Source organism: Microtus oregoni, unplaced genomic scaffold, assembly GCF_018167655.1.
Source record: "Microtus oregoni isolate MIOR12 unplaced genomic scaffold, Mior012 000045F_ref0000178, whole genome shotgun sequence".
Lineage (NCBI taxonomy): Eukaryota > Metazoa > Chordata > Mammalia > Rodentia > Cricetidae > Microtus > Microtus oregoni.
This window is the reverse complement of record NW_024543219.1, coordinates 511,166-538,621: the sequence shown is the minus strand read 5'-3', so window position 1 is coordinate 538,621 and position 27,456 is coordinate 511,166. Positions and strand designations below refer to the sequence as shown.

The following is a 27,456-nucleotide window of genomic DNA, read 5'->3' as shown; positions in this document are numbered from 1 at the left end:
CATCTCCTCGTCTGTCTCCATATGATGTAGTTTGCCACTCCAGCTAAAGCTTTATTCCATGGAGGTTCGCTGGGAATGGAACCTCGCTTTCAGTTCAGTGGATGCGCTGTGGGGATGAGTGCTGGGGACTTGGCCTCAGCTGCCCCAAGTGTGCAGGGCCCTGGTCTTGCTTCTCTCCATTGCCCCTGCAGTTCAGAGCCTAGTGGAGCCAGCTGTGTCGTCTCGGGAGGCCTGAGATCTCCTGGCCCGTGAGCTCATGGCTGTCCTGTGTCTAAAGAGGGGTTTTCTTCAGAAGGGAGTGAATTTGATGTTGTAAAGACTCCAGACTCGGCTGGGGAAAATGTGATAAAGTAACAAAAGGTCTTGAACCAGATTTTTCAAACTACACATAAAAATCCTGTGTTTGGAAGTGCTTTCTGCTCCAGTTGGAATATTCTCCGAGGTAACGGACGGATGGAGGAATTGCAGCCAGAGGCACAGTTCTGGCTATGACTGCAAGGGGTGAGGTAGGGGAGTCATTTCACATCAGGGGAAAGCCTGACTTCAGCAAATGGTGCCTGGCCAGTGGCCTTTCTGGGAAAAGAGAATTGTTCCAATAAAGATTGAATAACTTTAAAAAATTAAACATGGTATTTTGCATTATAATCCCAGATATTCATGAGGCTAAGGCAGGAGGATCCAAGCTCAAGGACTTGCTGAGCTGCAGAGTGAGTTCAAGGCCAACCTTGATAATTTAAAAGATCCTGTCACAAAATAAAAAGTCAAACAGTTGCGACAGCAGCAAAACCAGGGCTGGCTCAGTAGTGAGCTGGTGCTTAGTGTGTGCAGGCTCTGTATCCAGGCAATCAGCTGTCTGTCAGTAGTCTGAGAAAGAGAAATAATTAAAGCATAGCTCTCTTGGGCTGTGGAAGGCTTTTCTTGACTTGATACCAAAAGGAGAAATTGACTGGATTATGTAACAATTACAAACTTTTTTTTTAACAATTAAAAACTTTTTATGGCCAAACTTTTCCATATAGAGAGGTCAGAATATATAAATGAGATACATCAGTTACATGTCAGAGGGTTTGTATATTTATCATATTAATTACTTAGAATATATACAGAAGAAGAGTATATGCAGAAATGGGGATAGAATTTGCTTTTGTGAAAGTCTTATTTCACGAGGTAAGGAATAGGAACAGATGCCCACTAATTTACACTGTAGTTAAACACTGGTCTTGTGGTAGTTGGAAGACGTGGCTATAGAATTAGACTCCAGGGCTGGCTCTTGGCACCATAGTTGAGTCCTGGTTCCAATTGTAAAAAGGGCTAAGGGAGCATTCATAGTATTACAGCTACAACGGCATTTAGATGAGATAACTCATGGAAAGTGTTTTGTTCTGTCCCATATGCCCAGATTGGATGTGCGCCGTGAAAAAGTGGACTAAGGCAGAGAATGCCCAGTAGTCAACACAGGCGAAGCAGCATAGGAATGCTTGTTAGTGACTTGGAATAATGGATCCTCTAATTAACTATAGACTGTTGTAAGGAGGACAGTTAGAGAATGTATTTTGACATAGGAATACTTTTTGATCAGTTTAATTCCGTGGAATTTATCTTAAGAAAAAAAAACAAGGGTAAAGAAATACATATAAAATTTTATTTTTTGTTTTCTTGGATTTTGAGACAGGGTCTTATGTACCCATGCTGCTTTTGAACTGCTTATGCCTGCCTCCTCCTCAAATGTGGGGTTACAGTGTGTGCCACCATGCCCAGATGCACGTAGGTTTTCAAAAATTACAACAGTTACAGGAATGTAGGAAATATTTAGTCCATACAACAGAACCTAACACAAACATGCAGAGTTGTATTTTTTCATGGATGCATTGATTTTAAAGCTTTGTTTCTGAAGAATATTTAAATATAAGAAGGTATTCAGTGTTGTGATGGAATAGTCTTAAGAAAAAATGACTTCATAAATTTTTACAGTAAAGTGATACCATGAAATATTTTTGTTGTTGTTGTTGCTTGTTTGTTTTTTTGAGGCAGGGTTTCTCTGTGTAACAGTCCTGGCTGTCCTAGAATAAGCTCTGTAGACCAGGCTGGCCTCGAACTCACAGAGATCCGCCTGCCTCTGCTTCCTGAGGGCTGGGATTAAAGGCTTGTGCCACCATCTCCAGGAGACCATGAAGTATTTTTGCTTAAAGTGATACCATGACATATTTTTGCTTAAAACACCTTTGGTTAAGGAGAGAGTTCTGTGTATTTATTGTACTTAGAAAAGGCAAGTGATATGAGCTGGACATGAGACCAGTTTTAGGGGCTCCCGTGCACTGTTTAAGAAGGCATACCAATGACTGAATTGTTAACAGAAACTATTTATCTATATATTTTGAGACAGGCTCTAGAACTGCCTATTAGTCCAGTATGGTGCAAGCTTGTAATCCTTTTATCTCTCTTTCCCAAATCCTGGAGCTCCAGGCTTCCCAGATGCCCTGCGAGGCTCCTGAAGTTCTAGAATTTTAGACCTTGGGTTGAGTCCAGCTCACCGCTAGAGAATTGGCCTGGTGTAGGCAAGGCCCTGAGAGTGACCATGGGGCTGGCAGGTGGGGAGAAATTTAGAATAATGTTAATTCTCTTCATTCGCCCATTATCCCAGCACTCAGGAGGCTGAGGCAGGAGGATCACAAGTTTGAAGCCAGCTTGGACTATATAGCAGCAAGATCCTACCTTATAAAGTAAAAACAGCAATAAGTTAATAAGTAGAATAGTATGATAAAGCAATTGGGAAAATAAATATATCCATTTTGAAATATTAAAGCCAAAAGAAAATACCAAAATGCTCCATTAGTCTACCACTAGAAATGGATGCAATTAAAGCAAACAACCAAACAAAAAAACAAAACAAAAAAAACATGTCATTTGTCATAGCCAGAACCTGGAAACAACCTAAATGCCCTTCGACTGAAGAATGGGTAAGGAAAATGTGGTACATTTACACAGGGGAGTACTACACAGCAGAAAAAAATAACGGCATCTTGAGTTTTGCAGGAAAATGGATGGAGCTAGAAAACATTATTTTGAGTGAGGTAACCCAGACATAGAAAGACAATTATCACATGTACTCACTCATAGGTGGTTTTTAAACATAAAGTAAAGAAAACCAGCCTACAAACCTCAATCCCAGAGAACTTAGATAACGATGCAGACCCTAAGAGAGATTTACATAGATATAATCTACCTAGGAAGTAGAAAGTAGAAAAAGACAAGATCTCCTGAGTAAATTGGGAGCAGTGGACCTTGGGGGAGGGTTGGGGAGGGAGCAGAGAAAATGTAGCGCTCAATAAAAATCAATAACAAACAAACAAAAAACATGTCATTGATAGGAAAGTTGTTAATTGGCTTCAAGCCAGAAGCATCAAGAGCTGCTGTGCTGCACCAGCTGTAGGGAAGAGAATGAATGCAGGGGCCTTGAGAAGCTGTTGAGTGTGAGCTGATCCTGTTCTTAGTTGCCTGGGTTGGAATGGTGTTGAAATAATTATGATGTTAGCTTTCCCAACTTACGTGCTAAACTAGTAGGGCCTCAGTCAACTGGAATTGTATTTATCTCTGAGATACTAAACTCTTTGTGGGTATGCTTAGCTGTGTGTTGAAATAGTTTTTATAGTAAATTTCAGAAGTCCTGATTTGAACATAAAAACTGATTTTTTGTTTGTGATTTTAATGAGTTCCTGTAACTTGTGCTCACTGTTTTTTAGGCGAGTGGCTGAACTATTTATGTTTGATTTTGAAATCAGTGGAATTCATCTAGATGAAGAAAAGGTAAATATTTTTCTTACCTTTAAAAAATATGCTTTTAAATGTATTTATTATATGTTGTATGAGTTGCCCTGCATTTGTGTATGTGCACCACGTGCATGGCCTTGGAGTTCAGAAGAGGGTTTCAGAGCCTCTGGCAGCAGTTACAGATGGTTGTGAGCCGCCATGTGGGTGCTGGGAACCAGTCCCTGGGCCTCTGCAATAGCAACAAGTGCTCTTAACCTTCTTTCTGTCCCTATCTTTTCTTTCTTGAAACAGGGTCTGTTTAGCCTCAGCTGGCCTGGAACTGGCTACATAGACTAGGCTGGCCTCAAACTCACTCTGCCTCTCTAGTTCTAGGATTAAAGGTGTGTTCTACCATGTGGCACTTTTGTTTGTTTGTTTGTTTAGAGAGCAGGTTTTTTTATAGCCCAGGTTAGCTCTGATCTTGCTATGTAGTTAAGGATGAACTTGAACTTCCTGTTTTTCTCCAGGCAAGAGCTGAAGGTTGAGCTCAGGGTCTCGTGTGTGCCAGGGCAAGCACTGCCCACTGAATCAGCTCTTTTTTCTTTTTTGAGAACAGGGTTGGCCTTGAGCTTGCTGTTTAGCCGAGGCTGGCCTTGAATTCCTGGCCTTCCTGCCTTCCCCTCCTACTAGGATCACTGGCCTGTGCCACCAGACTAGGCCTTCAGCTGGTTTTGACCAGTGTTGTTACTAGCATTTCGTTGTTAGAGCCCTTGGGTGCCACTTGACTGGGTAAACTCATAGGACTTTTTTCTCTTGTCATAAAATTCTTCTGTAGATGATGTCTAAATGTGAGCTCTCTGGAAGCTGGCCCCTCCCCTCGGTAATCCAGAATGAACGGCAACACAGCTAGAGTGTTAGGTATCATGAATGAGGCTGAGATCTGAGATGGAGAGAAGGGGGCTGCTGACAGAAGTGTCTGTTCATACCTGTGTGCCTGGTGGATCCACACCTTGCTATGACAGCAGCGGTGTCAGTGTGACCCACAGTGCCTTCAGTCTGGCTGTCCCTCGTGTATAATGGATGTGGAAGTAAAGTAGCTCACTCAGCCTCTCAGCTTTGGTGCCAGGAGTTCTCACACTGGCCTCTGCTGTCCAAACCGAGGCCCTGGGGTGGTACAGCTCAGAGCTGGGGTACAGGAGTGACTGGATGCCATCAAGAGTGGCTCCCCATGCCTCCTCTTCTTGGCAACGGTCTAATTATTATTTTTTAAAGATAGCTCCGTCCATCCTAATAAGTGCAGTGAATGCAGAGCTATTTATCTAGGAGCAGAGGCTGGTTTAACAGAATGTCTTGGGAAGTGAGTGGACTCTTGGGCACGTGCAGCCAGACTTCCATGGCTGAGACTTCTCCATCCAGATCAACCAACTTGGGACATTCAGGAAAAGATGTGTCTGCATGGAGCCGAGAGGAGACTTTTCTTTCTTTCTTTTTTTAAAATATTTATTTATTTATTATGTATACAATTTTCTGTCTGTGTGTATACCTGAAGGCCAGAAGAGGGCGCCAGACCTCTTTACAGATGGTTGTGAGCCACCATGTGGTTGCTGGGAATCGAACTCGGGTCCTTTGGAAGAGCAGGCAATGCTCTTAACCACTGAGCCATCTCTCCAGCCCCGAGGAGACTTTTCTAAACAATACTTTTGTGCTCTCACCTGACCTTTACATTGATTTATGCTTCCTGTGTGATTGAGCGATGCTCCACAGTTGATGGAAGGAGGTGCATAGACTCCATGCAAATGCAGACGGATGGACTGTCGGCATTGCTGTCTCAGGTAGGGGGGTTTGGCACCAGATAACACCAAAGAACAATTATATTCCACATCTGATAGACAGGTCTTTATCTTTCTGTTTGTCTGTCTCTCCCTCTTCTTAATTTTGTTTTTTTTCCTCAGACACTGTATCCATTTTGTAGCCCAGGCTGGCCTTGAACTTGTGATGATCCTCCTCCCTCAGCCTCCTGAGTGCTGGGGTCACTTGTGTGAGCTGGTTTTGAACTTGTGGGCTCAAGCACTTCTCCTGCCCTAGTTTCCCGTGACTAGCTTACCTGTGGCCAGGAGGTGTTTCTAGTAGTATCGCAGGGTGCTTAGAGTCCGATGCTTGTGCTGTTTGGGAATGATGAAATGATATGCTCAAAAGAGCACTGGAGGCAGAAAGTCAACTACATTTCATTTTCCAGAGGTTTTAGCACTTGATAAAATTTGGGGGATGACTAATTTTATTACAGTGTGCTTTATTTTTATTTATTTATTTACAAAAAAGCTTTGGGAAAATTTTAGAGCTAAATTTTTAATGTTCATCATTTTTGTTATTCCACTGACTACCACTAGATGGCAATACATTGCTGCAAGAGAAGTCTGGACTAAAGGCATTGGAGGTGCAGGAAACCTGTATTTCCCAGTGAAGTTTGGCTTTTCTTTATTGAAAACTTTAGGTTATTATTTTACAAATTTTTTGAGACAGGAGTCTTGTTATATAACCTGGACTGGCATTAAACTTGCAATATAGTCCAGGCTGACTTTGAGCATTCAAAATGCCTGCCTTAGCATTCGCCAGTGCTGGAATTATATGTGTGTATCACCATACCTGGTTTATATCTATTTTCAACTTCTTCTTCTTCTTCTTCTTCTTCTTCTTCTTCTTCTTCTTCTTCTTCCTCTTCCTCTTCCTCTTCCTCTCCTCCTCCTCCTCTTCTTTTTCTCTTTTTTTTTTTTTTTTTGAGGTGGGGTCTCATGTAGCCCAGAGTGGCATGGGACCACTGTGTCGCTGAGGCTGACATTGGACTTCTAATCTTCTGGTTTCCATTTCCTGTGTGCTGGAATTGCACACATCCAGTTTGTGCAGGGCTGAGAACCAAGCTTAGGGCTTTGTGTGTGGTAGACAAGCACTCGGCTGAGATACACTGCCCCAGTCCTTCTCAGCTTCTTGCCAAATACATCTTACAGATGTGTCTGGAAAAAACTTGGGATGCTTAATAATTTTTTAAAGGTGGGTTCTAAGATTACCTGGAGTCCACCATAAGCCAGTCTGAAGCCTGACTTGTTTTCCCTCTAATAGACCTCAGAGATTCCATAGGGTACAGTTTATATTTCGTCTTCAAACATTTGTGGTGCATGCTGGGAATGAGACTCGGCAGGTAGAGAGAGCGCTTGCCTGGCGTGCATGAGCCCCTGCGTTCAGTCCTCAGCTCTGCATAAAGCAAGGATGATGGAGCAAAGCTTGTAATCCCATCATTCCCTGGAGCTGGGATCTGCGCATAGATGGAGGCAGGATGATCTGAGGCTTAAGGTTATCCTCAGCCAGCCGGGGTTGCATGAGACTCTCGAAAAATTTTCTTTTTGAAGTGACTCCTTTGACCATGGGCCTACAGAAACTCCTTCTCCATGGAGATTGTGCTCGGGAGATGTGCTCTAAAGCTTACATGCCGGCCCCAGCCCCAGCCCCAGCCCCAGCCCCAGCCCCAGCCTCCTGGTGCTTGACTGTGAGGAGCTGGTCCATGTACCACACACTTGGGACCTAGTGTAGAGTGCAGCTCTGCCCCACAGGCCTCTGCCTGCCTGCCTGCCTGCCTGCCTGCCTGCCTGCCTGCCTATCTGTCTGTCTGCCTGTCTGTCTATCTATCTGTCTATCTATTCTATTTTGAGGCAGGATCTAAGTGAGCCTGAACCAGTGGTCCTCTTGCCATGGCGTCCTGAGTCTAGCATAGCAGGCATATACCCTGTGCCCTTCTTGAGTCTGCTGTAAAGGGCTCTGCTGCTGTCATTCTATAGGATATGTGTGTGTGAATCAGAGCCTCTGAACTGAACCTCTCAGGTGTTCACTACTGTGTTGTGAAGAACTGTTTCTCATTTCCCTTCCTCCTTTGCCTTTTAGTCTAGTCTTGTAAGATTCAACATCTTTGTAATCTACTTTTCAAATACTTAATTTTCTTTATTTCAGAAATACTATAAAAGTGCTACTGAAGAGGTGTAACCAGGTGTAACCACTTGTTGACTGACTTAATGAAGGTTTTGGAGGGCAGAGGATTACACTCAAGTGTTCTGTATTAGCAATTCAGATGTTGATTTTCCCCCCACTCTAGACTGTTTGTGAAATGCTAATTTACATCACTTTTAAATACCTTTCCTCCCACTTGTAGCGCAGAAGAGCAGTGGATCTCAATGTTAAGATCCTGGATTTGAGCAGTGCCTTTCTTATGGGAGCCAACTTTCCCAACAAGATACAGAAGCATCTCTTGCCACAGCACATTCGGCACCACTTTGCCCGCGATGGGAGTTACGTTGTCATTGACGGTCTACATGCAGAAGCCTCGGATGACTTGGTAGGAGTCCTCCATTGCTTGTTGTTCAGCTCCCGTCTGAACACCAATAGATGTGTATTACTGCCGTTTCATCTCCATAATCATTAGGAACATGTTATTATAGCCTTAAGTGTTGTTGCTGTTTCATTACTAAGTAGCTCTGAAAATTTAATTTGTGGCACAGTTAATTCCACAGATGCTTTGAATATGGAAAGCAGTTAAAATTCATGTCTCTCAAGGAATTCATTGACTAGTGACCTTTAAGGTTACGTCGTAGTCACTTTTAATGCATGAAGTGCTTTCTGGCACAGAGACAGAAGCATTGGCAAATTGACCTCCCAGAGCCCTGCCCCATGTGCAGCTGTGTCTCATAAGAGCACTGTAGACCCGGTGTGGCTGTTCCTTTACTTGGGAAGCCATGGCTAGCTCTGGGAAACCTGGGAGTCTTGGCCTGGGTGGTGGTTGTGCAGGATTTTGAGCCGTGCTATTATCTTTGACTTTCTCTTCTTTCCCTCTCCCTCTCTAACTACAGGTTCGGGAAGCTGCTTATAAAATTTTCCTTTATCCCAATGCTGGTCAGTTGAAATGTCTAGAAGAATTGCTAAGCAGCAGAGATCTTCTGGCAAACTTAGTAGGTTATCCTACATTTTCCCACAGGGCCCTCCAGGGAACCATAGCTCAGACTCCAGGTGAGCCCATTTATCCAACTTCTAAGAACAAACAGGACTTGGAGGAAACAGCATTTCTCCTAAGTGGGTGGGTAGATCGACAGTGCTGGAGAGCCACCCCAGGGCACTGTGCTCCCAGCCCAGAACTTCTGATTTTAAACACACACACGTATATGACATTTGCTTTGAAGCCCAGCCTATCTTTGAACTCAAGATCTTGCCTGAGCTTCCTAGATGCTGGAATTATAGCATGAACTACTATGTTCAACAGTGTCTTGCTTTTAATACATTAGAGAACCATTTAATAGAACTTATCTTTAGAGTTAGTAATTTGCCCCATATTGTGTGTAGGTGCTAAGAGCAAGTCAAATCTAAGTTTTCACTTGTTCATTTAAACTAATTTTACTCTGACTCAGCCCAGTGTCCTCAGATTAGTTGGGAGTGAGAGGATGAGGGGTGATGTCATAACCAAGCCCAGTCCTGTGCAGGAAGGTCCCTCCTGGGTGAGCAGGGAACTGGGATTGGACAAACTGGCCTTGCGCTGGGCTAAGGAACCTAGGAAAGAATGTCAGGCACAAGGAGTGGTGGGAATACAGATGAGCTTTTCAGAGGCATCTTAGCATTTGATAATTGAGGCAGTCAATCAGCAGCAGGGTGCGGAGGATGGTGCAGCCCTTAGAGTCTAGGTGCGCTTTGGAGGTGTCTGGAGAGGGAGGAGAGGACTGCAGTTTTCTGCGCAGCACGCACACATGCTGTTGTAGAAAGAGGGAGCACCGGGAAAGACTCTGTGTGGAGGAGTTCCCAGCCTTCCTGTGTATCCCCTCTTTTTCCAACACGCTCCTTCGTACCTTAAAGTTCTTTATGTTTTTCTCACTCTTCCCTATACAGCCTCTTCCCTCAACCTGGCACACTCCTAGCCTGGGTGCCCTTGCTCAGATTTGCAGCTTTTCACGGCTGAGCCCCAAACCACACCTCTTCCATGATAAATTTTCAAAAACGATGTGCTCTTTCCGCTTTCCTTGGACTTTGCCCTCGAACCTTTAAAGCACTTACTTTTATTTTTATTTACTTTTTTCTGCCCATTATAGAACTCAGGGCCTCACACATGCTAGGCATCTTCTCGGTCACCAAGCTTATCAAAGTCAGCTCTTAAAATTGGTTTCGTATAACTTAATTTCTAAATTGATATTATATTAATTATATATATTACATATATATTTATTTTGTATTTTTTGTTGTCTGTTTTTGAGTTTCAAACTGTTGAGGATGACGTTGAATTCCTGATCCTTCTGCCTCTACCTGCCTAGTGGCAGATTGCAGGAGCGTGCTACAATGCCCGGTTTTATTTTGTGTTTTTTGTAGGTACTGTTATATCAGTGGGGTTAAAATGTAGTATTTCTACTTTTATACTGTATAAAATAATATTATTAGAATGTTACTTATTGTTACTGTATTATATGTCATTTAACTCCTCACCAGTGGGAATCAGGAGCCTGCTTTGATTCAAGATACAGTCAAGATGCTGTTATCTTGAAAGTGGCCACTGTGGGGGGCTGGAGAGATGACTCAGTGGTAAAGAGCACTGGCTGCTCTTCCAGAGGTCCTGAGTTCAATTCCCCACACCCACATGGCAGCTCACAACTGTCTGTAACTCCATTTTCGGGCACCTGACTCTCACACCAATGAACATAAAATAGTAATAATAATAATAATGATAAATGATAAATAAATAATAAAATGAATTTTAAAAAAGTGGCCACTGTAGATACATGGCTATGGGGGCCAAGGACTCTGAGATGATTAAGTTGAAATATTTCTTTAAAGGCTTGGGGCTGTATAAGGTCACTAAGGGAGTACACTGTAAGGAACGGCTGGCTCTGGGCTGCTCTGGGTTCAGGCTGTGCGCAAGAGCCACAGTGCTTTGGGGAGGAGTGGGTCAGCAAGTAAGAAGGAAAGGAAGCAGTGTGTCCTTCAGGAAGCCGCTCGGAGAGGCCTGAGGAGAGCCCTGTGGCCGGTTGGTGTGGAGAGGACTGGGGACTGGCCCTTGGCACAGTTGGGTTTATTAGGGTTCACTGGACTCAGTCGTTCATCGGATCCCATCAGTGGCAAGCAAGTAGTTGGCAGTCAGTGCAGTGTGACCTGTGTCCTTAAAGACTTAAGGCTTACTGCCAGATGGTTAGTACAGGCAACAGCACCATGGGATTTTAGCAGGTGATCAGATGGTGCGTGAGTTTCAGGATGGTGATGATGTTGAAGGAGTGGCGAGTCTTCACTGAGAGCCGTGCAGGAGAGAAGTGAGGTTACTCTGGCCGTCCATCTGGTGACTCAGTTAGAGGCAACCATGTAGTGAGCGAGCATTGGGTTTACTTTTAGGGAGTTTCACATCCAGTACTGTGTTTGTGTGTGTGTGTGTGTGCATGTGTGCACGTTCACGCGTGTGCATGTGTGTGTGTGGGGCTGAGGTAGATGTTGGGTACCTTCCTCAGTTGCTTTCCACCTTTTTTTTTTTTTTGAGACATGATCTCTCCCCAATCCTAGACTTCACCATTTGGGTTCGGCTGTGACCAGGAAGCCCCAGGGAACAGCATGTCTCCACCTTCCCAGGGTTGGGGTTATCAGCCAGTGCTCCTACACCTGTTTGTTTTTCTCCCGTGGATTTTGGAGGCTGAACCATTGGTCCTCATGCACACATGGCAGGCACTTCCCTGACCCCTCCATCTCCTCGTAGTCTTTTTAGTATATGTTTCCAGATTCTTTGCATGTCACCAGAAAAACAAAATGGGCAACTGAGTAAAGCATGGCGGTGTGGAAGTCAGACGCATACGAAGAGATTTACTTGGAATCGCTGTCTGTGGTAGCTGGGTGATGGGAAGAGGTTCGGATGCAGACTTTTGTCTCCTTTCAGTTTCTGACGCAGTTGGCTTGGCACACGAGACCGAATCTGAGATTTCTAAAGATGACAGGGCAAGGAACTGCGGCTGTGGTTTAGGTTAACCCCACTCCCTGCTTAGTGTTTCATTTCACTCAGAAAGGAGATAGCTTCAAGAGAGGGCAACAAATTAAACCCATAGAGAAGATCATCTGGAAAATATAAAGAAGATGTTTGTGGCTGACTGAAACACACATAAAAGCACTGCAAGGCGTTTGGGGGCAGAAGGCGCCATGGGACATGGGACACTTTCCATGGGAACGGCGGGTTTACTCTTGTCCTCATGGGGCCTCACTGGTGCTACCCTGGCTGAAGAGCTGCAGTTAGCACCAGAGTCTGCTTACAAGGCCTTATGTAGTGCTGCTTGGGGTCGGTACCTAGTAGGGTTTTACATTGTCTGTAAATGGCAAAAGTGACCAAGGGAAACTATGCTTTTTAAAGTTGAGTTTTTGGTGAACCGTTTTTCTAAACTGTACTGATATTATTTATATTTTTGTTAGTGAATATTATATAAAGGTGATGGGTTTTTGCTCTCATTTTTGTTTAAATACACCATGAACTTTGACCCTTTTCGCTCTCCATTGTCCTCTCTCTTCCTTTTCCCCTACTGTGTGTCCCCTTACTCTTGGCTATGATCAAAATGCATTGTAAACGTGTGAAATTCTCAAGGAATAAGCTAAAACTTTTACATGACAATCTCTAGTTTGATCCAGATTCCTGAAAACGACACACTTTATGACTGAGTAAAGCTCCATATCTCTCTCTCTCTCTCTGTCTCTCTCTCTCTCTCTCCCTCTCCTTCTCTCCGTCTCTCTCTGTCTCTGTCTCTGTCTCTCTCTCTCTCCTTCTCTCCATCTCTCTCTGTCTCTGTCTCTGTCTCTCTCTCTCTCTCACACACACACACACACACACACACACACACACACACACTATTGTTTCATCTGTTGATGGACAGCCTGGCAGTTCTGGACTGTTCTGTGATTTGGCTGCTGTGAGTGGATGAATGTTGCTGTGGCACACTGACTTAGTCCTTTGGACATCACACAGGGCTGGTGGTTGGGCAGTAAGGTGGTCCTTTCAGGTTCTGAGGTCCCTCCACTGATTTCTAGAGTAGCTGTACATTACATTGCCACTGGCAGTGAACAGAGATTCCTTCTTACCCATCCTTGCCAGAATCTGTTTTGTGTGTGTGTGTGTGTGTGTGTGTGTGTGTTTGTTTTTCTAATAACAGCCATTCTGATTAGAGTGGGGAAGGAATTTCAGTGTAGATTTTCATTTCCCTGGTGGCTAGGGCTGTTGAGCAATTTTGAGACAAGGCCTCCCTTTGAAGCTGGACTGGGCTGACCTTGACTCCTGCCACAGTATCACGTGAGCTGAGATTACTGGCATGCACTGATTTTTAGGACCAAGCCAGCATCTAGCCATCCTGAAATTTAGTAATAATTGCATATGTGTCTGACACTTTCCATACATTTGGATGGGAATTTTTTTCTCTTTTGCTTTCCATTAATGCTCTTAACATTGGGTGTAATCTGAGGCTTTGGATAAGTACTCCGTAAGTTTAATTTGTTTTTTTACACGAGATAATCAGTGTTGGAAATAATTCCAAGCATATGGAGGCTACTCTGCCTACCCAAATCATCTCTCTGGGGAAACTAGATGTGTGATGACCCTCACAGTACAATTTTGACATCTTTATCCATGTGATTTCACATAATTGAAGTTATTTTCTTTTGGATTTCATCTTTAGAGACCGTCATGCAGTTCCTTGAGAAACTATCTGACAAACTCTCAGAAAGGTTAGTCGGTATTGTATTTACTATTTTAGTTGTGCGGTCAGCTTGTGAGTGTGGTGTGAGTACGTGTATGTCTGTATGTGCACAACCAAGTATGTTTGCAGGTACACATACACACATGTGCACGTGGAGACTTGAAGTTGATGACAGCTGCCCTCTTCTCACTCTCTTCCTTATACACTGAGACACGTTGTCTCACTTGAATCCAGGCTTGCCAATTCAGGTCGTCTAGCTACCAGCTTGCTCTGGGGACACTGTATCTCCTCTTAAATGTCTGCTTGGCACGGACGTGGGTCCTGGGGATCCAAACTCTGCTCCTCACCCTTGTGCACCTTCTGAGGTGTCTCTCCAATTTCTGCAGTTAGATTTGTTTTAAAAATTAATAAGTAATTTACTGAGAATGTAAGCTTAGATGTTAGGTCTTTTGGCGAGGGGTTGTCCCTTCTTGAGAAGACGTTGAGAGCAGCCTCCCTCAGATACCAGTCTCAACAACTTAGCTAGTTCTCATTGACCTACGTTCTTTAACAGCCCCTCATTCATACCTATTTAACCTTAGCCTTTCCAAAGTGTTCTTGAAACCATTTGTTTTAAACTGTATCCCTAATTATAACAAACTCATAGATAGTGTCACATGTCTCTTGGGGCTTGGATGTCTCAGGGGAGCCTGGATGCAGTGGGTCTCCTGGATTCGATTTCTTTTTTTAAAGATTCTCTGCTTTGGGGTTTTTAATGCCAAGCTGCATTCCCCTTTCTGCCCCACACCCCGTGGTGGTACCATTTGTACCTTGCTGTTTTCTCTGTCCTTCCTTCCAGTCCCTTACCTCCTGTCCCTGTTCTCAGTGGGCTCTCTTCCAGCACTTGGAGAAGGGTTCCAGGAAGAGGTATTGCCATAGTTTGGGAACCCAGGCAAAGGTGGCCCCTTATCTGCCTCACGACGCAGTGTAGCTTCTTTTGCCATTTTTGATCATAGGAACACATTGTGTGTGCTCAGATTTCTGTTTGGGATTTTTAAAAATGGTTTATTTTATGTGCTGAGTGTTTCATCTGCATGTATGTGTGTGCACTGTGTGCATGCCTGGTGTCTGTGGAGGCCAGCAGAGGGCCTCAGATCTGATGTGAGTAGGTGTTGGATGCTGGGAACTGAACCCAGATCCTCTGGAGGGATCGTACATGCTCTTGACCCCAGAGCCACTTCTCCAGGCCCATCTGTTAGGATTTTAAATTTGTGCTTTTGAGTCCCTTTTTAATTTGGCTCAGCTTTGTCCCTTCTAACATCTTTTACTGCCAGTGACGAGGGAACGTCAATTAAGAAGTGTCTTAGTTTTCTCACTGTTGTGTGAAGGGGTCTCCGTTTATGTATAGTTATAGATTGTATTTTCAGCAAATGTACCTTCATAAGTTTGTAGCTTTATATGTGTGTGTATGTATGCATGTTGATTCTAAAAGACACTTCCTGTTACTGCCTGGAGTTTTTCTGTAGGGAAAAGTGATGAATAGCTGTTGTGCATATAACCCATATGGATATTTTATAGAGAGGAACTTGTTAGTTTCCTGCATTTCGGGTGCTAGTTTAGAGACTTTAAGAGTCTGCTGATGAATCTTTACTTGGTTTTGCTTCCCAAGCTTTAGTACTTTCAAGGCTTGTATTCACATGTGCGTAAGGTGGAAAGAAATTGTGTTGACATTAGATCTATGTAGTTGCATAAGACACTTGAGTAAAAGTTAGATTAACACAGTTTGCTTTTGTGGTAAGACATACCTAATTTTATTATGACTGTTGGAAAGGTTATAGAGTTATTCTTATTGCAATTACTAATTTTTTTCTTAAGTAACAATAGACTTGTTTTGCAGAGCTGCAAAAGATTTTGAGATGATGAGAGACATGAAAATGAAACTAAATCCTCAGAATTCTGTAAGTTAAATAAGTTGGATTTTTTAAGGTAATGTATACACAATTTCAACTAAAAGCATTATCTCTTTATTCTAGAACCTTTATTTTAAAGTTTTATTTTCAAATTTTTTTTTTTTTTAAGTTTTTCGAGACAGGGTTTCTCTGTGGTTTTGGAACTAGCTCTTGTAGACCAGGCTGGTCTCGAACTCACAAAGATCCGCCTGCCTCTGCCTCAAATTTTTAATTTGTTCTTTGCAGTTTTATATATATATATATATATATATATATATATATATATGTATAAGTAATTTGATCATTTTTCCCTTCCCCATTAGTCTCTTATCCCTTCCCACCAAACCCCTTCTTTTCCCATCAAGTCCCCCTCACGTCTTTTGTGTATGTGTTCCACTGCACCTGACTAGGGTTCCCATATGAGCTCGGGTGGTGGGTTATTTATTATTTCATCTAGGGCAGCGTGCCAGGAGAAAATGGCTCCTCTCCCCCACACCCATTAACTGCCTGTAGCTCTTTAGGGAGAGGTGAGGCCTTATTAGCCCCTCATCAGTCATCAACATGAAGTCATCTTCATCAGAATGAAGGAATATGGACGGGCCCAGTCCTGGGCAGGTCTTGTGCAGGAAAAGCCACTGTTGCTGTGAGTTCATGGGCGCAGCAAACAGTCATGTCAGGAAGACAGCGTTTACAGCACCCCTTGCTTTACATTCCTTCCAGCCAGCCCCCTTCCACAATGTCCCAATGTAGTAATAAGGGCGGCGGGGCTGCATCCCCGGCACGCGGCCGCCCCCACGGCTAGCTTTACCCAAAATAATTACACGGACACTGTATTCTTTTAAACACTGCTTGGCCCATTCTCTTCTAGGCTAATTCTCACATATTAATTTAGCCCATTTCTAATCATCTGTGTGTAGCACCCCAAGGTGCGCTTACCGGGGAGATTCTAGCCTATGTCCATCCTGGGTCGGAGCTTCATCCCGGGAGCAGGGCATGGCGTCTCTCTGAGGCGTCTGCCCCCGAGAGGAGAGCTGTCGAGTCTGACCTCACTTCCTCTTCCTCCCAGCATTTTGTTCTGTTTACTCCACCCACAGGGCCAAGCAGTTTCTTTATTGCTTAACCAATGAAATCAACAGATTGATATATGACACTCCCACGTCATCCCAAGCCTTGGAGAAGGGCTGTATAGATGTCCCATTGGAGGCCGAACATCCAGCAGTCACTTTCTCTCAGCACTTTGACCACTTAGGAGTCTCTGCAGTAATTATCAGTTGCTGTAAGCAGAAGCTTCCAATAGAGGCTGAGGTCGGTACTAGTCCATGCATATAAACATAATGCATAGAATGTGGTTTGATATTGTTTCTGCTTAGTAACCATAGTAGGTTCTGCCATAGGGCCTGTTACTTCTGCGGCCATGGCTTCTGATTAATTGGGTAACAGTACCAGACATGCGCTGTTGTGGCACGGCCTCAGATCCAGTCAGGAAGATTTGGTTACTCCCATAATTGTCATGCCTCCATTACATACCTGGGTACATATTGTTGTTTCTGGGACGTCTTAGGATTTCCTGTAAGTCTCTATAGTCTTTTTAATGTTGGTCTTTCTTAGTGAATTTGGTATTGAAGTATTTGATATATAGATCCTAATTTGAGGTTACCTAGAAACTCAGCATTTTTATCAATTAGTTGGTGTGTGTGTACATTTATGAATATATATTAACAGAAATGTATTTGTGAAGCACTTCCTTCTGTTCAAGTCAGCTTCCCATCTCAAGGTGGCCTTTGATAAAGCTGAATGGAGGCTTGATTAGCAGGTGGCAATTTGAACCTCATACCTCCAGCGCTTGCTGTATCATATGGTCCAAGTGGTAGAGCAGGTGGTACGCGTTGGCTCGGGCCTTCTCGAGCGCCCACTCACAACCGGCATGGTTGCGGATCTCTTAGTGTATGGGCCAGAGGAACATTACCCAGGTGAGGAATGTGTGTCTCCAGAATCCAAGCAGGCCCACTAAGCTTTGTGCCCTTTCTTGGTGGTGGGAGGGCCCGGTGCAGTAATTATCCTTCACCTTGGAAGGAATGTCTCTGCATGCCCCACACCACTGGGCTCCTGAGAATTTAACTGAGGTAGAGGGCCCTTCAATTTCGGTTGGGTTTATTTTCCATCTTCTGATGTGCATATTCATTACCAACAAGTCCAAAATTGTTGCTACCTCCTGCTCACTTGAACCAGTCAGCAGAATATCATCAATCTGGTGGTATTTTGTGGAAGAGACAGATGACCAAGAGCCTTTGAGCTAAGTTATGACACAGGGTTGGAAAATTAATATCCCTTGTCTATATGTGTTATTTTCAGTCATAAGGTCATATGATCTCATAGTATAGAGCAAGTGTCTTTGTGACCAGAATGCTGCCCAGGCACTTGGGATGTTCTGAAGTGATGGGGTTGCAGACATTAGGATCCTTGTCCATGTGGCTCAAATGAACCACAGGCTTTCTGCAGTTGTCTACACCATTTTTTGGTAGGTGTTAGTGTTGGTGAGTCTCGTTTTGATAGTACCTGTCAGGGCTGTAGGCCAGGGAAATATAAAGAAAGGAGCCTTGTAGATTTGAAAACGATGACAGTTTCCCAGCCTTACCCACTAAAAAAGAGATGATACATTGCCGGGCTGGATAGACTTAGGGTAGCAGCCAATCTGGGATCTTGCTATGGCTGTATCTGACCTGGCAGCTAATGTCAGTCATCTACATCTGTGCAGTGGTGGGCACAGCCACGTAGGATTTCAGACAGCAGATCAGAATCCAAAGAATTAAAAATCTCTTAAAGAAAGCTAATTCAGGGGCTGGAGAGATGGCTCAGCAGTTAAGAGCACTGGCTGCTCTTCCAGAGGTCCCGAGTTCAATTCCCAGCAACCGCATGGTGGCTCACAACCATCTGCAATGAGATCTGGCGCCCTCTTCTGGCATGCGGGCATACATGGAGGCAGAATGTATACATAATAAATAAATAAAACCTTAAAAAAAAAAAGAAAGCTAATTCAGTCAAAGCTGATATACCTTGCACCTTCCCTCCCAACATTTTTGTATGACTGATGGATACAGGTAGCTGTGCAAATACTGGTGAAGTCCTGATCTTCTCAGGAGGCTCCGTTCTGGCCAGTGGGACCACTGCTCAGCCTGCTGCTCCAGCTGCACTTACTACTGGTTCCTGAAGTGTAGTTCCTGACCTGAAGCATCAGCACAGAACTCAGCCCCACATACCAATCTAAACCTGGGTTGAGGCCTGTTCTTGAGTTTCATTGTGCCCTGGAGGTGGTTCCCACTCCTACTGTTCCTGCAGCTTACCTCAAGAGCCTTATCCTCCCCTCCCCTTCCCATGACCACAATCTTGGCTAGCTTATTACAGTTTTTCTACTCCCCTCAAAAGTATACTTGTATTAGTTAGAGTTTCTATTGCTGGGAAAAGACACCATGACCATGGCAACTCTTATAAAGGAAAAACATTTAATTGGGGTGGCTTACATTTCAGAGGTTTAGTTCATTGTCATCATGGTGAGACATGGCTGTGTGCAGGCAGACGTGGTGCTGGAGCTGAGAGTCCTTATATCTTGACTGAGGCAACAGGAAGTAGTCTGTCCCACTGAGTGTGGTTTGAGCATATATGAAACCTCAAAGCCTGCTTCCACAGTGACACACTTCCTCCAATAAGAACACACCTGCTCCAGTAAGGCCACACCTTCTAATAGTGCTACTCTGGGGGTCATTTCTTTGAAACCACCACAGTAGTGGATTTAGAACATTTAGCCCAGTGTGGGCAGAACAGGTGCTATGCATTTACTTGAACTCTGAGTGAATGAACCAGTAAGTGACTAGATTGCCATGGGAAAAGTCACTACAGCACATGTCTGGTTTTGTCACTCTGTTTAAAACCCTTCACCAAATGCTGCTCTTGTCATTGCACTTCTGATGTCTTCCCATGTTTTCCCCAGTCACTCAGAGTCTGGCCTGCCTCCTGTATCCGGGGCAGCATGACTGTCCTCGCTCAGGGTTGTCCTTCTCCCCTACACTGGGATGGCATGACTGTCCTCGCTCACTTCTGCCCCGTGTTCTTTGTTCTTCAACTCTTGTAGGTTGGTCGTTATGTGCCCATCCCTTGGATATGCTGTGGGAGGGAGCTTCCAGCCACTCTTGGTGCCGCAGGAAGGCCTCTCCTTTCTCACCTCGATTAACTGTTGCTGTCTCCAGACTTTTGGGCTTTTCTTCCTCCAAAACAGCCCTGAGCCCACCCCTAGATCTGAAACTTCTCAGCTAATGCTGTGCCTTAGGCGTATAATGAATTTTGTGAGTTCTTTTTTATTTATTTTTTGTTTGTTTAAAAAACACCCTTCTGGGCCGTGGTTTTGGGTGAGCTATGTGAAAGGGTGCGTGTGCACTTGTGTGGAAGCCAGTGGTCAACCTCACATGTTATTTCTTTTGAACTGTTCATCTTGTTTTTTGAGAGAGGGGTGCCCAGTGGTTCAGCCAAGCTGGCTGGCCAGCCTCAGCCTTAGGCATCTTCCTGACTTTTCTTTCCCACTGGGATCACAAGCATGCACTACTACACTTGCTCTTTATGTGTGCTCTGGGGAGTGAATTCAGCTCCTCATTCTTTCATAGCAAGCACTATTACCAAGCTCTCCCCATCCCCATCCTGTGATAGTATGCTGTGCTCTCGCAAGTCTCTTTGCCTTCCTATACCATCTCCTCTACTATGGCCTATGTCTGCTTATGTCTGTGGTAGGAGCCCCACTCTGCTATCTACAGATGGTGCGTGGAGGTGCTGGGAGCTGGGAACCGAGCTCCGGGAGGTGAAGGTTCAGGAATACCGTCCCTACCCTTCAGGGGCTCTTGGGAGAGAGACCATGAATTTGTACTTTTACGTTGCCACACATGCGGTGCCCAAAGTGCCATTGCGCCATGTGGGAAGGAGCACCTCCTTCCTCAGGGGAAGTACTGAGCTGAAACTTGGAAGGGGGAGAGCCACAGGACAGCTGGCATGCTGTACCCTACCAGAGCCAGGTGTTGTGCCTGTGTGGGAGGTGCTGTTGACTCAGTGAGTGGCCGCCATGCAGCAGGCTCTGTGCAGAGGCAGGACCAATGTGGAAGGATCCTCACCCTCCTGCAGCATGCAGTCTGGTAACTTGACCCCCAGTGGCTTTCAGCATCCTGTACTGACTGCCATAGCACTGTTACTGCTTCTCTCTCTCTCTCTCTCTCTCTCTCTCTCTCCCTCCCTCCCTCCCTCCCTCCCTCCCTCCCTCCCTCCATCCCACCTTCCGTCTCTCCCCTCTCCTCCCGTCCCCTCTCCTCTCCTCTCCTTTTTGAGATAGGATTTGACTTTTTAGCTCAGGACCTTCAAATTTGGAGTCCTGCCCCAGCGTCTGAAGGCTGGGATTCTAAGCCTGAGCTCCCATGCACTGTTCTTTTACTACCTCCTTAAGACAGTTTCTTTGTTGAGACTGGAGTTGCTTCTGCCTCAGTTACATTTTAAGTTACTGCTTTAATTTTGGGGCCATACCCCAACCTGCTTGTTTAGCTTTACAAAGCACACTTATCTCATTTTACTACCTGTAGTGGATAGATTCATATCTGGGGTATGCTTTGAGAAAACTTTGATTCTGGCTGGTTTAATCCATTAATGTTGGCTTTTGTTGATTACACTTTCGAATGCCATGTACCTTTGCCCCAGATTTTGGGTTGTGCCTTATTTGTACCCTTCTATGTATTGGATACAGAGAATTCAAATTGTGCCATGCCATTGTTTTTAAATTCTTTTTTCTCACATATGTTAAAAATAACTGGTTTATCTTTTATAAACTGACCAGGTTTCTGATAAAAATAATGAGTTAGTTAGCAGCTTTGCTGACAGTGAACCATTGCCTTTCAGGAACTAATGCCCTGGGACCCCCCCTACTACAGCGGTGTGATTCGTGCAGAGAGGTAAGCTTCCCTAAAGGACCCCTGTGGGAAGGGAGACGGGAGTTAATGTCCTGAGCACTCGGTGCACTAGAGACTCAGCTGCTCAGGTGCCCATCATACAGCTGCCTTCCCCGAGACACAGCGCTCTCTGAGGGCAGAGCTGTAGTCTCAGTTGCGGTGTTTTAATCTGATCCTTGTGTGGCTTTGCCTGTCCTTAATTCTCTGGGCACTGCTGTCTCATAAATGTAATTGTTTCTTTATAACGCCATTAATAAGCACATTTATTTATTATTTGTTCATTTATTTGCATGTGTGTATATGGGGAAGGGCATACATCCAGCACACATGGTGGTTAGAGGACAGCTTACTTGCAGGAGTCAGTTCTCTCCATTATGTGGGTCCTGGGGCTTGAACTCAGGATGTCAGACCTGGCAACAGGCACCTGCACTCACTGGGCCATCCTGCTGGCCTGCTGTCCTTACTTTAAAGCTCTGAGGAACACACGCACTGAGTTTTCAGGAACCACGAACTCTTTGTTAGCTCTTCAAGCCCATGTCAACACCAAATAAAATCATTTTATTTGTAATTGTAATTATACAATGAGAATTTGGGGAAGACAGTGCCATAATATTTTGAATGGCATTCAAAGAGTTTTTTACTTACATATTTATTTATATTTATTTGTGTCTGTGCATATGCTATGTCACATGTGTGGGGCTCAGAGGACAACTTGAAGTAGTATTTTCTTGCCTTGTGATTGAACTCATGAGTGTTTTGACCTGCTAAACCATTTTGCCAACCCTAAGTGGCTCTTGTTTTAACCTGGTATATTTGTTTTGTTGTTTTATTGAAGCTAACCACAGGCTCGTTTGCGTTACATTAAAACTTCAGATGTGTTTGTGTTTCAGGGTTCTCATTTAGCTGCCTGAAGAAGACAAGCAGCCTGTTTGGAAATAGGAGAATTAGCGTGTGTTAGGACTGCCCAGGACTGATGTGGGGAGACAGCAGCCCACGAAGGACTGTGGCTGTGTGCTTTTTCAGTTAGGTTCTTCTGAGAAATTAGGTCTTTCAAGTTTGAAGAGATAGGAAAAAATATCTGAAATTGTTTTATTTGAAATTAAAATTTATTTTTGAATAGGCCGTGCATTTATATGGTTTAAAGCATCAGAACAATGGTAAAAAGATGTTCAATAGGAAATGCTGGCCCATCCCTACCCTGACCCTCAGGGCCGTTTTCTGGCCGTTTCCTAGAGTTGTTTAATCTGCCCTGTCAGCACTTGGGTTTCGCTCTTCGTGCCTTGGCAGGCCTTGTCTCTTCCTGCTAGCAGCAAGCTCCTGTGACCTGGGTGTATGCTGCTGCTTTGCATCAGGATGTCTTCAGAGGGCAGTTTCCTATTATCTACTCATGCTAAGCCTCAAAACTCTCATGAGTAGTCACATAATAGAAAAAGTATGTTTTACATAAAATTACACAGAAGACAGTGGACTGTCATAGAAGGACTTCTGTTTAGTGTGTGAGATCTCATCTTTGTTGGTGGAGACAGGGTAGTTTAAAAGTTCTTAAAAATGAACCTTTATTACGAAATTACGAAAAGTTTCAAAATAAACATAAAATGAATAATGTAAGTAGCTTCCTGACGTTCACCTCTGGGGTCTAGTGAGCATCAAGCTGTGCTGGGTTTTTTCTTCCGCCCCCTCTTGATTTCTGTGTTGCTGTTTTGTCCTTCCTTCCTTGCCCTACTACATTACCTACATACCTTCTGGTCAGTCTCAGATTTTGTTTATATACCCACATGCTCACATCTCTGAAGAACAGACGTCTTACGGACCTTCAGCATCATTACCTAGTGCTAATCTGTTATCTCTACCTAGTCCACCATATCGTGTTTCCTGATGGTGTGTGTTTTCACAAGACACTGAAACAGTCGGCTTCTCAGGAGGAAAGGTTGGTTTTTGCTCCAGTTTTGGAGGCTCCAGTATGTGGTCCATGGGCCTCTTTGATTTGGGGTCTGGAGCCAGGCAGTGCATCATAGTGAGGGGCACAGAGTGGAAGGGCTGCTCACTTTACAGCAGTTGGGAGGTAGATAGAGTCGGGAGGGTGGGGTCCTGATGCTCTATTTAGTGACATACCCCCCGTGAACTAGCTTCCTTCCATTGGGCCCCACTTTTTACAGATTCCACCATTTCCAGATAGCACTACTGTGGTCTAGGAGTCTTAAGCCTTCAACAATGGTGGCATTCAGGATCAACATGGTGACAGTACCTAATCTGTTTTTGCCTGTTAGTTTGTTGAATTAGGATCCAGGCAAGGTCTGCATATTCTAGTGTCCCCACCTCCACCCACCCCTTGTTTGCTTAGCTTGTGCGGGAGTTTACATCACCCAGTAATGGTCTAAGGATGGACTGGACTGTTCTCGGGGACTTGGAAAAGTTCCTATGCAAATACCACCCTGGCCATCACTTTTTATCATTTTCTCCCAAGGCTCTTGAGGACTGCTTCCTGCTTGTTGCCTTCTTCTGGCTGCCATCTATTGCTGCTGTTCCTTTGCTTTCTGGCTCCTGGCAGAACTGGCCCGCAACTCAGCATCGTTTCCGCTGTCCTCTGAAGTAAAGAAGTAGGGTAGCAGATAGTCACAAGCAGAGGTCTCCTTGCTGTCACTGCCGGGTTCTGCCACTGTGTCATCTCCTTTGCTGGCAATGCCCTTTGTCCCTACAGTCAGCTCTGCTGGCTCTCCTTCCTGCTGCTCGAGGATGGTGATAGAGTTAAACTTTCTTTGTCTGGTACTCATTTCTGTGGGTTTTGCACTGTGGAGGGAAACTGCACCCAGCTAGCAGAAGCTGGGCCCCATTGGTGGCTTCTGAAGGCAGAGTGGGGCTAGATGGCCCTGGTGGCCCCTTAGAGCAGAGGAAGGGCTGGTCGTGTTCTTTTTCAGTTTTACGTGTTAACTGAGAAACAAGCTGTCCTGGCATGACAGTTTCTCCACTGATCCTTCTGTAGTTAACCAGAGAAGATGGCAGCTGTTGGTGTGGGGTCTCCTGCTGTAGAACTCCAAAGCCATCATTAGCTGTAACTGTCATCAGGCTTTGTCACTCCTGATGGCAAACACCCCCTTCCACACGCATGATAGCGTTAACTATTGTTCCCTGGGCAGTGCTATGTTGTAAGTTGTACTTTCCAAGTGTGGATGTTCCTAGCACAAGTATCCTCGGGTGGGCCGCCTTTGTGGTTCTGAAGAGCACCTCCCAGAGCCTGTGCTGCTAAAGCCTGCAGTGCCACCCTTGCTCATCACTGAGTGCAGCAACGCAGAAGCCTTTGCTTCTCCAAGGTTTCAGCCCAGGTTCATGGACCACACTCTCAGTAAATTCAGTGCCAAGATTTTTGAAATACTCAAGTGCTCTGTCTTTCCTTTCACCCCTTTCTCTTCTCTTCCCCCTCCCTTCCCTTGATTCATTTTTTAAATACTCAAATTATAATGAGGAACTTTCCGGTTGAATGTCTTCAGTGCTTATTTAGCCCTGCTGTCCCTGAGGGGCTTTGATATAATGCTAAGTTAGGTTGGTTTTGTTGTGGTGCTGGGATTCTACCCACATGCTTGGGCATGCTGTATATAAACAGTACCAACTGAGCCACACCAACCTCAAATTGTGTTGTTCCTAATAAAGATGAAATTATATTTGTACTTTTGTACTGTGTTGGTTTGTTGCAGATTGAACCCCCTTATGCAGTCCTTCAGAGCAAGCAGTCTTGCATCACAGACCTGTAGGGAGCCAGAGAAAGGGACAGCTCTTAGTTAGTGGAGCATTTCTGAACTTTGTTCTGGTGGGCCCCCATTTAACTGTGTCTTCTGCAGAGGAAGCAAAGAGCTCTTGACAGTCTTGTTTCTGGAGCCACACCAAGGGAACTTTTTGCAAAATCGATAGAAAACTGAAGGTTCTGGGATGGTGGTACATACTTGTGCCCTAGCTAAGCTGGAGAGCTGGGTAATGCGGTGAGAGACAGTGTTAGGGAGGTGGAAGGACAACAGGATGAAGGTGGGGGAGAGAGGGAGTGGAGGATGGGGGATGGGAGGGACTTTGCTAGAATTTGCAGTGATGTCTGGTGTGTCACAACCAGAATCTCAGCATGATGAGATATTATTGTTTGCATTGGCCATGGCTCTGGTATACTCGAAGGGTGCAGGGTCGTGTGTTGTACCCCTGATGAGTGTCTGTGGTAAAGAAGATTGCTCCATGGATTATATATGGGAATTAAGGAAGTTGTGGATAGAGGCATTGTAGGTATGTGTTAACAGGCAAGCCTTGACCAGTAATGCCCCATAAAGGCAGGCACAGTGGTCATATGCAGAGCCTGGCCTGACCGACCATGGGCCTAGTATCCTCAGCATAGGGAGACCAGTGACATACAATAGTCAGCACATCACACTGTAGTACCTACCAGTGTGAACTGAGTTCTGTGAATGGTGTTCTTTTGGCTACCACTTAGCCTGTATAAAGGGCCTCTCAGATCCTCGTAGTACTATGGATAATGTGAAGCTTTCTGTAGGCGCTGCATTCTGGCTCAGTCATTTGGTACGAGTCCCAGAGTGAGGGGAGGAGGTAGCTGAGCGAGGTCAAGGGCATCTGATGTTCTGACCTCTTGCGCTGACCCCACCTTGCTTCCCTTCTCCCTCTCCAGCCTTTGAGCTCCTTCACCAGGAGCCTCCTTCTGGGCTGCTCTTGGTGGCTCTCTCTGATCGCCATCATTCCTCTCTGGGCCTAAGGGTGGAATTAGCAGCAGCCACCATGTTTGTACCAGGGCTCTTTTCCTCTGGCCCTGTGCCCCATTGCCCATGGTCTGATCATTGGGGCTACAGCCTCACTTTCTGGGACACAGCCCATGAATGTTTACTATTAGTAATATGTAATACAGTTTATGATGCAGGTTCTTTGACCATGCTGCGTTTCTTCTTAGAGTTGGCAAGCTCTGAGGAGGAGAGGGAAGCACTGGGTTTCCCATTGCTTTCTTTCCTGTGGCAGTGATCATGGTGGCAGTGTGCTGGTCCCCACCCCCCCTTACTTACATTGGAGCCTGGGAAGTGTTTCCCATTTTCCTGATGTGAAAGTCAAGACCCCAGAAGCCCAAAGTACAGAACCAGAAGGATCCCATGTTCCAATTTCAAGCTTAGGGCTTGTGGTGGTTTGAATGAGAATGGCCCCCATAATCTCATATATTTGAACCATTTGTCCCTAGTTAGTGAAATTGTTTAGGAAGGATTAGTAGGTTTGGCCTTGTTGGAGGAGGTGTGTCAATGGGGATGGCCTTTGAAATTTCAAAGCCCGCTCCAGGTCCGGTCTCACTCTGCAGATAAGCTGTAAACTCTCCTCTATTGCCTGCCTGCTGGCTGCCATGCTCCCCGCCATGATGGTCATGGACTCACCCTCTGAAACTGTAAGCAAGCACCCAATTAAATGCTTTCTTCTCTAAGTTGCCTTGGTCATGGTGTTGCGTCTCAGCAGTAGCACTGTAACTAAGACAGGCCTCTTCTTTCTGTTGTCACCAGCTTCTTTGGGCCTTTGTTTCCTCAGGTGTAATTCTTGTCCCATCTGCACCATGAGATTAGGTAAGGAATAAGAGAGGTGCCCTATAGATGGAGAGCACTGTGGTGGGGTGTGGTAACGTCAGACCACTGCAGATCCAGTTTCTCCAGTGGTTCTTTCTTTTGGTTTCTCAGAGTCTTTCTTTTAGCCAATCTTCCTGCGTACCTTCTGTGATATCCCTCTTGTAAGCTCCTCCCTCAGGTCCTGGAGAGCTTGTGGTCCTCTCCCATTTCTGTCCTGGCAAACTTCTCCCCAGCAGGAGTCTATGCTGGAGGCCTGTTCTCTCTAATCTTGGTGGTCTCGTAGAGTTCTGTCAGTCTCCCAGCTAAGACTTTCATGTTTTCAGGGTGAGCTGTTATGTGGCAGACCTACAGGAGAAAATGTCCATAATTCTGTTTGCCTGAAGAGTCCTTTGTTCTCCATTTTGATGGATAACTTTATTCAATGTAGAATTCTTGGTTAGTGGTTTTTTTCCCCCTGTTGACATTTTTAGTATTTCAACCCACATTTTCTAGCTACATGGTT

At 44.9% G+C, this 27,456-nt stretch overlaps 1 protein-coding gene across 3 annotated transcripts in view; it reads left to right on the top strand.

The window, feature by feature from the left end:
* Positions 1-27,456, top strand: part of LOC121435118 (mitochondrial intermediate peptidase) — a 123,685-nt gene that overhangs the window by 7,874 nt on the left and 88,355 nt on the right. For all 3 annotated transcript variants that reach the window (XM_041634208.1, XM_041634207.1, XM_041634209.1), the window contains exons 5-10: positions 3,741-3,804; positions 7,943-8,125; positions 8,637-8,793; positions 13,452-13,500; positions 15,349-15,409; positions 21,323-21,375. In XM_041634208.1, coding sequence (XP_041490142.1) covers positions 3,741-3,804; positions 7,943-8,125; positions 8,637-8,793; positions 13,452-13,500; positions 15,349-15,409; positions 21,323-21,375 — 567 coding nt within the window. The remainder of the gene's footprint in view (positions 1-3,740; positions 3,805-7,942; positions 8,126-8,636; positions 8,794-13,451; positions 13,501-15,348; positions 15,410-21,322; positions 21,376-27,456) is intronic.